The 16,211-nt window shown below is 44.1% G+C and overlaps 1 protein-coding gene across 4 annotated transcripts in view; it reads right to left on the bottom strand.

Annotated features, from left to right (window-relative positions):
• BBS4 (Bardet-Biedl syndrome 4) overlaps window positions 1-16,211 on the bottom strand; it is a 71,587-nt gene that overhangs the window by 11,641 nt on the left and 43,735 nt on the right. For 2 of the 4 annotated variants that reach the window (XM_083183549.1, XM_083183548.1), the window contains exons 15-16: window positions 5,733-5,940; window positions 5,048-5,634 (exon numbers count right to left, since the gene is read on the bottom strand). The exons of 1 other annotated variant lie outside the window; for it this stretch is intronic. In XM_083183549.1, coding sequence (XP_083039675.1) covers window positions 5,534-5,634; window positions 5,733-5,940 — 309 coding nt within the window. In that variant the 3' untranslated portion in view covers window positions 5,048-5,533. Of the gene's footprint in view, window positions 1-5,047; window positions 5,635-5,732; window positions 5,941-12,821; window positions 12,974-16,211 lie in introns of those variants that run through there. One more of the 4 variants, XM_083183550.1, reaches the window with a different exon arrangement.

Below are 16,211 nucleotides of genomic sequence, written 5' to 3'. Positions count from 1 at the left end.
GTGGCTCGCTACGCTCGCCACAGGTTTATATCCAACTCCATGCCCACTTGGATAGTAGGGGTATGAAAAGGACCCCTTTTTCCCATTGAATTCCATGTTAAAATGGACTCAGTCCATTTTAACATTGATTCCTATGGAAAAATCGGGTCATCGCATCCGATGGTCGCATGCGATGCGATGCGATATCGCATCGCATCTGATTGTATGCCTTAACTTAAGGCATACAATCAAAAAATCGGACGCCCAGATAACTCACAAGTACCAAGCGTTCCCTCTACTCCCCCACCAGCGGATTGCATTTGGGCATCGCATTGCATGCTGCTTATCGCAACGTGTATTGGCACCTTTACACTTTAGTAACTGTACCCTTTAGTATTATTTCTTGTTTCAATAGGCCAGTTTATTTTGTAAATAAGTGTTCATCATTATAGACATGGGAGTTGCTGACCCACACTTCCAACTGGATCGATAGTCTAATGCAGTGGTTCCCAAACAGGGTGCCTTGGGATGTTTGCAAGGGTGCCTCAGGTTGTGGATCCACAAGCAAAACTAATTATTTATGCTTAAAGTGATAGGAAAACCAGTGCTGGTGGCTGCCAATCATAAACGGTATGGACAATTAGAACCACAGCTATGTTCCCCACCGATAACTGAACCTGAGGGGGGACAGTTAAACACAATTTACTTTCTTTTTTATCCATAATAAACTTTTTGACTAGGCACCATGGTCAGGAAAGTTTGGGAGCCACTGGTCTAAAGTGTATGTTAGATGGTTGGTTGGTTATTTTTGCCAGCTGAGGAAGAGTTGGGTCTATGTGAACATGTGCCATCCCCATGTTAATAAAGATAATTTATTGGGTAAGGTTTGTTCTCTTTGTTGATAGTACTTAAATTCTTGTCAAACTGTAGGTAGAAATTCTTTCACCTTGTTTTAGTTGGATGTGCTTATACATTTCTACATTTGCACTAGGTTATTTCTGGTCTTGTTACAGACTTACATTGTTACATTTCGCTGTACTACTGTACCTTGCATGTATATTATACATTTTATATTTCCATATTGGGCCTAGTCCAGTGAGCCCTGCAGATCACCGAAAATCAATATTCATCAATCTGCACAGTCTAGACCATTTGGGAGGACCACAGTAACTGCATGATATCATACACAACCAATGCAACCCATAAGATGGCGGCCCTGCGTATGGCTTTGCAGCTAGTCTGTGCAGCCAGGGGGCTACCCGTGATATGCAAGCACTTCACTGTGTAATGAAATGATCACAGAGTAGAGATGTAAGTGCAAAATTAGCAAAACCATCACAGGGTGGGACCAGGCCTGCGTGGTGGCCTTGTCCTGTGCTGGGCACCCACCTGCACGCTACCGCTGGCAATTCCTTTGTGAATGTTGGAAAAACTACAGTTAAAGCTGAACTGGGCCCATTGTACTGCATTGAGCTTTAATAAAAAATAGGTTGGGGGAAAAATCTGAATAAAACATCCCTTATTGAACCATCTCTAGTGATGGATTACCAATGTTACCTCAGAGAAGTGAAGAGGTAAGGTAAACCCTCTCTAGAGCCCTCCTGAGGCATGGGAAATTTAGGAGGGAGGTATTTTGAAGTAAAGAAAAAAATGTAAAGTGATAAAAACATAAAATTAAATAGAGAGAGAGAGAGAGAGAGATAGACTCGTTGTCTGCTGTCCTTCCCTGTTGGAGATTGAGCTCTTGCTGAGAGATCCTCACTGTTAACACTGCACAGGGAAGGAATTCTAGATTCCAAAAATCCAAAGGGTGATTGCACTTTAATGCGTATTTAACACTCCATGACCAAATTATGTTCCACTAATGCTGGGTACACACCAGGACGACAAGGGTCCGATCCCATCAATCTAGATCCAATTCTGACCGATTGGATGTAGATTGTGTGGTGATTGGGCCCTTTTCTGTCTTGGTGTGGACCGATACCGATCTGATGCGCGGTCCCGCGGGTCGGTCGTTATTCAGATCCTACCTGCAGCAGTTAGGATCTGGAAACGACCATACTCCCGGGTACGGGTCGCCATCCGATCGGACCCGCTCACAGTGCACATCGTGAGCGGGTCAGAAGAAACACTGACGACCCGCTCACATCGTGCATCGGGACTTCTCTTCCCCTTCTAAACATATTTGTTGAAGGTCAAACTCTTTGTGAGAAGAACCTTGAGTATACCAGTGATGATGTCACTATAGACGAAACACGTTGGGTTTCTTGCTTACTGTTTTGCCTATGACAAGTATGAAGGACTAAATAAACAAGTCATTGGATGACATTTTCTTGTCTGCTTCACTGAACATTTGGATCACCATATACATGGACTTTATTTGATAGTTGTAGGTGCCATAATTGTGTGTGTGTATGTATATATATATATATATATATATATATATATATATATATATATATATATATAGCTTGAAATCAAACAGCGGATATACTAGAGTGAACTTCCGGTCACCCAGCATTATCAAACCTTGATGTTGACATCTGCCACTGAGTGGGAGAACCAGGGTATTTAAGGGTTATACCTTGGGCCAGTTGTAACAAGAGCTCTGTTATCTGGTAAAATATATATACCCACAAAAAATTCTTGTACACAATCATTTTGAGACACTGCAAGAAGTGCAATTGCATCTGTGTCAATCAAGTCATCGAATGCCCCTGATGAAGTCACGTAGTTGACGAAACGCGTTGGGCCTGCTGTTGTATTGGAATACTATACACCATGTCAATTGTTTTTCATCTAATGAGTATGTATATTGTGTATCTTTTATAAGCCGAGTTATAGGCTTTTATTAAATATTTTATAAATTGAGGAAATGTTGTGTACCTTCACCTTTTAGCGCACTCTGTTCCTGTTTTTGTATCTCTATCTGTTTTGGGTCCCGGCTGACAGGGGACTCTCAGAGTTGCTGCTATCCATCACTAGGGCGCGTTTTTTTAGGTACCCTTTGTTATATATATATATATATATATATATATATATAAATATAGTCCAGAGTATCCACACTATGGGCCTTATTCTGATCGGTGCGGCCCGATCAGAATATGCGGCCGCAACCGTGCAGGCGAATCCCCGCCTTCCATACGGATCGCCACCTGCCGTCCGTACGCGGATATGTGGCGATCCGCATGAAATTGGACGGGGATACGCCTCCTCCATCTTGGGAGCAGCCCCTGCATTCGATGGTCGCCGAACATCGAATGCAGGGCCGCACGCTCCACCAGGTCCCGCAACACAAGACCACACGGACACTTGTCCGTGTGAAATCATGTATGGGGGCGGGCAGCTGACATCCGGCGATGTCAGATGCCCGCCCCGTACCCACGCGTCACGGCCTCATTACCATGCATACGCTTCGCGTTTGCATGGGAACGCCCATGAAACGCGGGGCGTATGCATAGGGTAATGAGGCTAAGTAGCCCCTCACGCCCCTCTACGCCCCCTGTGCGGCGTATAAAGAATCCGTGCGGCGAAATCGCCTGCACATGCGCAGAGTGACCTCTGCACATGCGCAGACGATCAACATCGGCGGTCCGTCCGCATGCGGGAATATCCGCACCGATCAGAATAAGGCCCTATATGTGGAAGCAGAGCACTCTCCAAAATCACAAATCAGCCTTGTGATTTAGATAAAACGGTATTTTAATCCAGTAGGTGCAACAAGGCAATATACATTGGAGTATGTATGCTCCGACGTGTCGGTCCCAACATGGACCTTTATCAAGGAGCGTTTTGCATCAATCAGTCAGCGGCGCAGGAATCAGCCAGGTTAAGGACAGGGTCAGCAAGCCATGGCTTGTTTGTGATTTTGGAGAGTGCTCTGCTTCCACATATAGGGCCTTATTTTGGTTCATTCTTTCTGACAAAATCCTTCTTAGATGGGCAAAACCATGTGCACTGCAGGTGGGGCAGATGTAACATGTGCAGAGAGAATTAGATTTGGGTGGGGTTTTACTTCAAAGTGAGATCTATATTGCAGTGTAAAAATAAAGCAGTCAGTATTTTCCCTGCACAGAAACAAAATTACTCACCCAAATCTAATTCTCTCTGCACATGTTACATCTGCCCCCTGCAGTGCACATGGTTTTGTCCATCTAAGAAGGATTTTGTCAGAAAGAATGAACCAAAATAAGGCCCATAGTGTGGATACTCTGGACTATTTTTGGGTACATGCTTTTGCATGCACCTTTGCCGGGCACCCCAAGTGTTGCTTAGTTGGGTGAGAGTGCGGTCTTTCCATATTTCTATCATATATATATATATATATATATATATATATATATATATATATATATATATATATATATATATATATATATATATATATATATATATATATATATTATATATATTAGTAAACCAAGGGGTTAATTCAGGTTATGATACAACCTGCACTTTCCCCTATGGTGTGGTTCTATCACACACCTTAAAGCTAGCATACAACATGTGACGTACTTCACGGGCTTTGTGCTGCCGACATCAAATGTAGGCGGTAGCCATATTAATGTAAATAAACTGTATAGAGTTTTATATATATATATATATATATATATATATATATATATATATATATATATATATATATATATATATATATGAAACACGATGTAAAACAATGTAAACACGATGCAACATGTGCAGAGAGAGATAGATTTGTGTGTTAATTTATTTCTGTGTAGGGTAAATACTGGTTGCTTTCTTCTTACACTGCAATATAGATATCAGTTTGAAGTACAAACCCCAACCCCACCTAACTCTCTCTGCACATGTTACATCAGCCCCACCTGCAGTGCACATGATTTTGTCCATTAGAGAGTGAATTTGCCTTTGCGAGTGAACCGGAATAACCCCGTGTGTGTATGCCCCTTAAGAATTACATGAACGCATAGACTAAAGGTGCATAAAGCATAGATGTTCTTTGTTGGTCTCCTCAGAGTTTCCATAACAGATGCCCAATAATAGCATGCCCTTAAAGTATAGTTAATTGGTTAGAAAAAAAAGTTACAAATAACATTGGGAAAGCTATTTAATTTTGTCTATTAAATAAAAAGCAATCTATATACAACATTTGTACAACTCAAATATGCCCTAACATATCAGGGATGGCCTACACATATGCTAGAAATACATGTTATTCATAACTGATGCTTAAGCCCTGTACACGGTGAGATATTGGCGAACAGTCAATTTTCACTAGATGCACTGAAGATTTTTATGAAGCGATTTTGTGTAACTAATGATAGTATATGATCTAATCAAAATTGCATTGCCTGCAGTAGGAGATACTGACCGTCGGTATCTAATCAGGAGAAAAAAAAAATGGAGATTTTGGCTAACCACCTAGGAGATTTTGACTATCTAGTCAAAATCTCCTGCCAAAATCTCACCGTGTGTACACCCCTTAGAGTCATGAAGTGTTTATCACTAGATAACACTATTAGCTATAACCGATATGTGCAGATAAATAAATATATGTTGTTTACAGTCCTCCCTGTTAACTGGGACCTCTCTTGTACTCTGTAGCAGCACCAGAATTCGAAGGGTCCTCTGGTTCAAGTGGCAGAGATGGTGGTTTGGCGACAGCAGTGATGGAACCTTAGACAAAGAAACAAAGAATATTTGTATTTTTAAAAACTTAATTGGACCATATTTAACAGTTCAATTTAAAAGCTTTGCTTCATGTAATGTCTCACCTGCTGGGAGAGAAGCAGCCTTGCTGTATCCAGCAGCAGAAGACATTGCTCTTCCCAGAGCTTGATTTGATCCCAATGGGGTCTGCTCTGCCCCAGGACCTTTAATTGCTGCTCTCTGCTTAGACTTTTGGTCTTTTGTCTGTTTGGTCCAAACCAGACTCTCCCCAACCTGTAGGGCTGCCCCCAACTTCTGGGCCATGTCTACCATCTGAATACAGATTTATAAAACAATATTAATAAAGTTGATAACATGTAAAAAGTTGGTAAAAGAATCACTTTAACCCCTTCCTGACAGAGCCAGTTTTTGCCTTCCTGACAGAGCCCTCTTTTTCAAATCTGGCATGTATCACTTAAGTGGGGATAACTTTTTTTTGCTTTTACTTATCCCAGTGATTTTGAGATTGTTTTCTCGTGACACATTGTACTTCAAGTTAGTGGTAAATTTTGGTCGATACAGTCTGTGTTTTTTTGTGAAAAATACCAAAATGTCGTAAAAAAATGGAAAATTTTGCGATTTGCAAAATGTTAAATTTTCTGCTTGTGAGACAAATAATCTTACCACTCAAAATAGTTAATAACTAACATAGACCATGGCTTCCGGTTCCGGCGCTGGAGGGACAAGCCGCACAGGCTTAGAGCTCCGTGAGCCCCAGCCTCCAACCAGCCGGACCGGACCCGATTCCCCCACAGAAACCAGCCTGACACCCCGCCAAGACCCTGCGGCACCCTCCGGCACACTCACCCTGCGGCCGAATCCCGCTCCAGCCGTCCGGCGCACTGATCACCCGGCTACACGCCAGGCGGCCGCCATTAAACACGGCCGCTCGCGACCACGTGACCTGTCGCGCGGCGGCTGCATAGGGGTATCGTCCCCACATACAGCTCAGAAAAAGCCCACAGGCGCTCCCTGCACTCAGCCCGCAGCCTCCCCCGCTACTCTCAGTGCGGAGGGAGAGATAACAAATATCCCTAGGGGTGGAAGCTTTCCAGGGCAGGAGAGGTGAAACCACATAAGAGACTCTGACAGGGGAATATCCCATAGCTGCTGCAGACTGACACGCTGCAGCATACCATCAACCTCCCAGCAGCAGATTGAGGTACATATATAACTCCCTCACCACCCTGACCTGCAACAGAATGGAGAAGGCACAGTCTACTGAGGACACCCCCAGACACCGCTCATCCAGCCGTAGCAATAAAGACAAGATGGTGGCCACCCCAGCTCTACAGACGCAGAACAAGCAGCCACAGACATCTGGCAGAGGGAGAAGAGGTGCTGAGATCGCAGAATCGCTGGTACTTGGCTCACAAACTGTAAGTGCTGACCCTCTCCCTGATGCGGACTCAGACACACTTGCTCCCCCCTTAGAAGACGCCAACCCACCCGCACCCCCACCCCGCCATTCCCAGGAGGGCCCAATAACATATTCTGATATGGTGAAAGCCATTCAGGACTCTATCAGCCCCATAATGGAGGCTCACGCGAACAAGGTCACACAGGCGATCCAGGATATCAAGTCACAGTACAAGCAAGTCACTAAACGGCTATCCCACACCGAACAGATAGTGGGCGGTGTCTTCCAAGACGTTGCCGAACTTAAAGACAAAACAGCAGCCATGCAGAAAACGCAGTATCAGCTGCAAGCCAAAATAGACGACTTGGAAAACCGTTCCCGTAGGAACAACTTACGGGTGGTTGGCCTGCCTGAATCCCTAAAGGGCACAGCCCTCTTTGTCTTTATACAAACCACACTCCCGGAGCTCCTGGAAATTTCAGAGGAATGCTCAGGGATGATAGTGGAAAGAGCGCACAGAATTGGCCCACAGAGATCCTCTACAGACGCCCGCCCACGACCAGTGATATTCCGCTGTCTGAATTATATTCACAAGGAGGCGCTGTGGTCTGCCTCTCGCCGCAAGAGGGACCTCACTTGGAACGATACTAGACTTTTTATATTTCAGGACTACTCCGCTGAGGTGGCCAGGGCGAGAAAGGAATTCGCCCCTCTCTGCTCACGCTTGGCGAGGAGCAGTCGTAAATTCGCCCTGATGTACCCAGCTCGCCTACGTCTTTTCTCTGGATCATCATTTAAGGACTTCTCCAATGTGAGGGATGCTGAACTTTTCCTACAAGAAGAGGACAATGTAGTGGCCTCCCCGCCCCTGTTTACTCAAGACCAACCAACCGAATGAAAATATTGGCTAAGGAGATATAGTTGTCTTTGATATTCATTACTGCATTTAGTTACAAGCTAAAATTAGATACCTGTAGACCTTAATAAATCTGTGTCGGGGCTGGGGTGGTGGGAGATGGGGGACAGGGGATCTCCCCCCCCTCCTCCTGCCTTCTTCCCGTCCGACACCTCTTTTGATGTTGGAAAACTCACTTTAGAATAGAAAAAGGTTTACTATGTTAGGTTTAAAATATTAGTTAGTTGTTATACTGCTCCCTAATCGGGTCTGGAATGGCAGGCAATTCTCATACTGGGCCCTTACGGGAACCATAATATACCATTTATGCGAGGCAGGGGAGACCCACGGACCGCTGGCTCGGATCCTTGGGGCGACTGCCTGATCTTGCCACACATGCCATTTTCCGGAAGTTACTCAGTTACTCATTCAATTGTTGTTTGTTTATTTGTTTGTGTATGGTGTTCTGGGATGTCAGGAAGGCCCTTTACCGGCCGCCTAGCCATTGCAGAATCACTACTAATTCCCCCTTCTTCCCTCATGTTTATTCCCCCTATGTGTCAGAATCTGTCTAATGTCATATTTTCTATCCTTAGATTTCTCATGATTGCTACTAGACTACTGTGGTTCAACACAAAGCTCATCTCAAATTCCAGGACCTGTAAGTTACCAATCCTCTTGCCCAATAAATGACATCTCTCAGGGTAGGTACAATTAATGTGGGGGGCTTCCACTCCCCAGCTAAGCGAAAAAAAATATTGCTATACTTATCCAAGTTAGGCCTTGAAATAGCTTTAATACAGGAGGCCCATTTGGTACCTGCAGAGATCTTAAAGTTAAACACCCTGGGCTGGGCTGTTCTATCCTCTGCCCCATATAACTCCAAGGCTAGAGGGGTGGTCACATTGATCAGACGTAATATCCCAGTAATTACTCATTCAGAACAAACAGATCCTGAAGGCCGGTACAGTATACTTGATGCCACTATATATAACACCCGTTACACCATAGCTAATATATATGCACCTAATGCAAACCAAAGCCAATTCTTCATCACTATAGCTGCCAAATTACTCCCTTATGCTCATCAAAATATAATCTTGGCAGGGGATTTCAATCTAGTTGCATCTGCGGTTTTAGACAGAAACACTACATCTTCTACCAGACGCACCAACCCTAAATATGGTATTCAATACCTTCTCACACAGTTACAGCTGATTGATGTATGGAGGGCATGCCACCCCATTGAGAGGGAGTATACATGCCTCTCAGCAGCGCATGGAACCCTCTCTAGAATTGATTACATTTTAATGTCCTCCTCTCTATTCCCGAAAGTAGAGGGAGCAGCGTTAGAACCTATCACAATCTCAGATCATGGCGTTTGCTGGGTGGCGGTGGCGACATCTGTTGATAGAGGACCAATTAGACAATGGAGATTCCCATCCCAGTTAACAGAGACTCAATCGTTTCGTAATATGTTGGAGGCGTCCTGGATGGACTATACACATCACAACCAAGTAGTAGGGGAGACATCCCCCTCTACTTTCTGGCAAGCCTCCAAACCGGTAATAAGAGGCAACATTATATCTTACACTTCCAAACATAGAAAAGATTCCCAAAAACTTTACATGGACGCCCAGACACGCCTCACCGAGGCATACCAGAACTTTCAAACTTCCCCCACCCTATCGAATAAAACCATATATAATGAACAAAAATCCCTCTTTGATGCCCTACTGATACAACTAGAATCTAAAATCACGTTTCTCACACAGGCCAGGTTTCATAGATATGGCAACAGGTCTAATCGCCTGATGTCTAACCTATTGAGAGGCCAGCACCCTCCCTCAGCTGTTCAGGCTCTTCGCAGGGCGGATGGCAAAGTAGTCCATTCGGGACAATTAATCACTGAAACCTTACATGGCTTCTATGAGTCCCTATATTCCCCCCCCTTGGTAGATGAGCAACACAGGACAACATTCTGGGAACCCCTCCCTCACCCCACACTGGATGTGGATGCCTCAAATACCCTAATAACGCCTATCACAGAGGAAGAGGTCCTGGCTACGATAAAGATGCTTAAGACAGGCAAATCACCGGGACCGGATGGTCTCTCAAATGAGTACTATAAATTGCTGGCCCCCAAGATTATTAAACCCCTTTCGGCCCTTTATAACACCATTCTACAAGGCACCCCCCCACCCTTATATTTTAATTCGGCCATTCTCAAAATTATACATAAACCCGGTAGAGACCCGCTCCTCCCGGGATCCTACCGCCCGATCTCACTTCTCAACACAGATTATAAAATCTTTACAAAAATTTTAGCGGACAGACTCAAATTCAAACTCCCCTCCCTGGTTCATTCAGATCAAACGGGCTTTGTATGGGGCAGGCACTCGGTCCTTAATGTACGTAAAGCCCTAATAGCCATGCAGTGGGTGGAGTCTTCGGGGACTTTAGAGCCTCATGCCCTACTCTCACTAGACGCCGAGAAGGCTTTTGACCTCGTCACATGGGACCACTTATTCTTTACTATGGAGCGGTTTGGGCTCCCGGGGGAGTTCATCCGCACAATTAAATTACTTTATTCTGGATCGTCCTCCCGGGTTTTAACTAACAATTACATGTCCAACCCAATACCACTGTTCAGGGGCACTAGACAGGGATGCCCCCTGTCCCCCCTCTTATTCGCACTGGCAGTTGAGCCCTTGGCGATAGCATTGAGAACCTCGAAGGACTTTGTGGGAGTGCGGATGGACTCCTCCGAGATCAAGCTGAGTCTGTTCGCAGATGATATATTATTATTTATATCCAGACCCAATACCTCCATCCCGGCCATTCAACAAATTATTCACCATTTCTCCCAATTTTCAGGATTTCGAGTAAATTATGATAAATCCCGCCTTTTACCCCTATCAGCCTCCCCCGCAATACCTACAACCTCTCACCTCACATCACAATTTACTATCTGTCCACACACACTCAAATACTTGGGAGTTCTGATCCCTAAGAAACTAAAGGACCTATATAATGTTAATATTACTCCCTCCTTTGCATCGATTGCTAAGCTGCTGACTGGATGGATAGACCTACCACTATCTTTGGCGGGTAGAATCACGGTGCTCAAAACCATAGCCTTTCCCAAGCTTTCATATCTCCTGCAGATGTTGCCGCTGCAGCTCAGTAACTCGGACCTGCAGAAATTTAAATCGCTGTACCTCAAATTCACCTGGGCAGGGAAGAAGGCTCGTATCCCATTCAATAGGCTCAAACTCAGTAAATCAGATGGTGGGTTTGGCATGCCTGACATACAAGCATTCTCCCAAGCAGCACACTTCCGATACATTACAGATTGGTTCACTACTAGATCGGAATACACCATCCCCTCCTTGGAGAAACAAATTTTTAAACAATACTCCCCAGCAGCACTGTTACACGCCCCGCTAAGATTAATACCCAAATTGGTCAGAGATTCTATTCTATTCAAAGCAACTTACAGGTCCTGGAAGCAGATTAATAAGACCCTTCGCAGACGCTTTTCCTCTTCACCATTCACCACGTTTTGGGGAAACCCCCAGTTCATTCCAGGTCTGGGGAATGCGGAGTTTCTCGGCTGGAGGGACAAGGGCATTACAAATGTCCGTAAGCTATTTGACCCAGGAGGAGCACTACTCCCATTCTCCGTCATACAGGAGAAATTTGAGCTACCACACCGCCAGTTTTACATGTACCTCCAGTCGAGACACTTCGCACAATCTCAAGTGTCACCCATGGAGAGAGATGGAGAGATAGACCCCATTGTGAGCCTCTTGAGACCAGAGTGTGTCCTGGGGTATAGGATCAGATACCTCTACTCGGCCCTCATAGCGACAGGGATAGAGACACATCATCAACAACTCCAAACTAGATGGGCCAAAGATATACCAGATCTCCCACCTATGTCCATTGTACTTAAAAAGCTTCCTCTTACCATGAGACATTTGCAGTCGGTTGCTTTGCAGGAGACCCACACCAAATTCCTAAATAGGGCATATGTGGCCCCTGTGCAGAGGGCACATTTCGTCCCCAGCGACACAGGATGTTGCTACAAATGCCACAAAACAGATGCTACATATTTCCACAATTTCTGGGAATGTGGGAAAATTAGGTTCTTCTGGGACAAGGTGATCAATTTTATTAATACCACCTATTCTCTTAGAATCCGGAAGCATCCGGCTGCATGTTTGTTTCTATACTTTAAAGACTGGGATCTTGGACCCAATAAGAGAATGATTATTCCAGTGCTCAACATCATTCTGACAATGGCTAAAAAGCTGATATTAACGCACTGGATACATAGAGGCTCCCCTACTATAATGGAGTTAAAAAAAGCTATCCTAAATACGCTCTTTTATGAAAGACAGGCTCTAAGGACTGATCTCGAGAAGGGAGCTCCACGCTTCTATAAGAAATGGGAGCTGTATATTAGTAGCTTAGATCAGATAACACAAAACCGAATTCAAAAAATATTTGAATCTACCACGTGGTACCTCCTCAGACAAATAACTAACTAACTTGACTGTATGTGCTGAGATAGATAAGATTTTTGGACATACGAGATGAGTAATTAGAACGTGTGACTAGATAGCCTAGAAGGAAAAAGATAGTTATAGAATTTTAAAATAGATTCTGATTTTGTCTGTTGTCTTCCCCCCCCCCCCCAACCTCCCCTTTCTTACCCCCCCCCCCCCATTTACCTTGCTATATCTCTTAATATTATTTGATAGATTACAATTTAGATGTTTTGTGAGACCAAACTGATCCCTAAATGTTGGTTGAAAACTGTTTAAACCAATCACAATGATTATCCTCCAACTAATGGGACTGAGAGGGAAAGTAAAACAAGTTACAGGGTCCAAAGATTTGCTCACATGTGCTTTAATTAAGCTGATAGAAAGCTAGACATTGGCGAACTGTAATAGAAATAGAAATACAACAGCATTGCGGAGTGGAACAGCGGACTGAATTTCTGGTTTGAAGATCTGCTGTGGTCTGCCTTGATAGATACCCTGTGAATTGAACAAATTGTACATTGACCGATATTCTGTTTCATATACTGTGTAAATGTCTCACACTGTTTACCTTTTATATAACATTTAATTGAAAAATCTCAATAAAAACTGTTTAAAAAAAAAAAAAAAAAAAATAACTAACATAGACCATATGTATACTTTATGTTGCCATCATTATTTCAATCTCATTTTCATTTTTTTGGACACTAGGAGGCTTAAAATATGAATAGCAAATTCTCAAATTTTCAAGAAAATTTCAAACACTGATTTTTTTAGGGACCAGTTCAGTTCTGATGTGACTTTGAGGGACTTGTATGTGAGACACCCCCATAAATGATGCCATTTCAAAAACTGCACCCCTCACAGTATTCAAAACAGCATTTTGGAAGTTTGTTAACCCTTTAGGTGTTTCACAGGAATTAAAACAAAGTGTAGGTGAAATTTCAAAATTTCATTTTTTTTTGCAGATTTTCAATTTTAATACATTTTTCTAAGGAACACAGCAGATTTTACTAGAGAAATGTGACTAAAAATTGATTCCCCCAATTCTTTGGTTTTCATAAATATCCTATATGTGGCCCTAGTGTGCACGGTGACCAAACCACAGGCTTCATAATAGAAGGAGCACCTACTTGATTTTGGAGCCTCCTTTTTATGAGATTATTTTTTAGGCACCATGTAGGTTTCTAGGCACCATAAGATGCTAAAAGTTAGGAACCCCCCCACAAGTGACCCCATTTTGCAAACTACACCCTTCAGGGAATTCATCTAGGGGTATAGTGTACATTTCAAACCCCCAGGGGTTTCACCAATTGTGGTACAACTGGGCAGTGAAAATGAAAAAAATAAATTTTTCATTTTCACAGCTCAGTTGTATCAAAATTGGTGAAACCCCTGGGGGTTTGAAATGTACACTATACCCCTTGATGAATTCCCTGAAGGGTGTAGTTTGCAAAATGGGGTCACTTGTGGGGGGGTTCCACTGTATGGGTGTTTCGGGGGTCATTCAACCAGAATCTGTGCTGCAAAATCCAAATATCACTCCTTCCCTTCTGAGTCCTGCCATGCACCCAACTGGTATTTTTTGGTCACATGTGAGGCATTGCCGTACTCGGGAGAAATTGGGGCACAGATTTTGGGGTGCTTTGTCTCCTTCATTCCTTGTGAAAATGAAAAATTTTGAGCCAGAACTGCATTTTTCTGTAAAAATTTTTTTACAGAAAAATGCAGTTCTGGCTCAAAATTTTTCATTTTCACAAGGAATGAAGGAGACAAAGCACCCCAAAATCTGTGCCCCAATTTCTCCCGAGTACGGCAATGCCTCACATGTGACCAAAAAATACCAGTTGGGTGCATGGCAGGACTCAGAAGGGAAGGAGTGATATTTGGTGGTGGAATGAATGGTGGGTGCTATGTCGCATTAGCAAGACCCTCGAAGCACCAATACAGTGGAACCCCCCCACAAGTGACCCCATTTTGGTCACCAGCTTTGGGAGGGGGGCTGGCGCTGCGGCTGGCGGGGGGGTGGGAGGGGTGCTGGCGCTGCGGCAGCCGGGTGGGTGGGAGGGGGGCTGCCGGGTGGGAGGGGGGGGCTGGCGATCGGTGGTGATCGGTGCTGTACTTAACAGCACCGATCACCACTGATCACTGTGTTACCGAGCGGCTTAGCCGCCGGTAACACAGAAAACGCTGCAATTGGCTGTTCACATTTGAACAGCCAATCGCAGCGATCGCCGCGAGGGGGGATGTCTGCTGTCAGGGACAGCAGACATCTCCAAACTGTCACCGCGTCACCATGACGTATATATACGTCTTCGGCCGGGAAGTACCTCCCGACCATGACGTATATATACGTCATATGTCGGGAATATCTTTATATATATATATGTGTATGTATGTGTGTGTGTATATATATATATATATATGTCGGGAATATCTTTATATATATATATATATATATATATATATATATATATATATACACACACACACACATATATATATATACACACACATATATATATATACACACACATACATACATATATATATATATATATATATTTCAGTTCATTATCATTCTTTTTTTTTACTTTTTATGCAGCTCATGCTGCTGCTGCGGCTGGCAGGGGGGGGGGAGGGGGGTGCGTGCGCTCCTGCCGCTGCGTGCGCTCCTGCCGCTGCCGCCGCCGGGTGAGCCTGCTGCCGGGCCGGGTGAGTGCCGGGTGGGTGGGAGGGGGGTGCTGCTCATCGGTGGTGATCGGTGCTGTACTTAACAGCACCGATCACCACCGATCCCTGTGTTACCGAGCGGCTTAGCCGCCGGTAACACAGGAAACGCTGTGAATGGCTGTTCAGATTTGAACAGCCAATCACAGCGATCGCCGACCGGGGGGGGCACCCCTGCCCCCCCTGGGCGGCGAGGGGGGATGTCTGCTGTCAGGGACAGCAGACATCTCCTAACTGTCACCGCGTCTATAGCTGCAGTGACAGTTTGAAGCCATGACGTATATATACGTCATGTGTCGGGAAGTACTTCCCGGCCATGACGTATATATACGTCAAATGTCGGGAAGGGGTTAAATATTTTTCAAAAATAGCTTTCAGATCAAAATTGTGCTGTAAACCAGGTTTTATTTTTAGAACTAATCAAATATTTTTCTCTGACATCCTCTTTTGGAATAAAAATCCCCAGCCTGGAGTTTAAGGAGATGGCTTAACCATTCAGGGTTGAATTATATTGTGAACCTTACACAGCTGAAATCGCACCCAGTGAGGATATTCCTCCTACTTCTACAAAGCCTTCAATTTACTGGCATGAAAACAGAGCATGGCAAATCTACTGCAAGGCATTATAAATCCATAGTAGCAGGGGTCCAGTCATTGGAAGGGTTGGTTGGTTGGTTTCTTTTTAGGAGGAGGATGTTTCTGAAGATTTGGACTTTGTCTAATAACGCAATCCATGCAGAAGGCTCTTCACATTCAAGAAGAGACATAGATCCATACATTACACTGTATCCACAACTTCACCAAGAGTAAATATCTTACCATATAGGACTGGACTATTGTGATGCTATTCGTTAACCTTCAGTGCCAGGACATTTGTCAAGATTTCTGATAAATTGCTAGAACTAATGCCCCGTACACACTATATGATCTCAATATCTGCAGTGCTGCGAAACAAAAGGACCGGTGGGGTAAACACTGAACAATATAATTCAGTGACGTCACTGGG

The sequence above is a fragment of the Crinia signifera genome, chromosome 4 (genome assembly GCF_055691185.1).
Source record: "Crinia signifera chromosome 4, ASM5569118v1, whole genome shotgun sequence".
Classification (NCBI taxonomy): domain Eukaryota; kingdom Metazoa; phylum Chordata; class Amphibia; order Anura; family Myobatrachidae; genus Crinia; species Crinia signifera.
The sequence above is the reverse complement of the archived record's forward strand: the minus strand, read 5'-3'. Positions and strand labels throughout refer to the sequence as shown.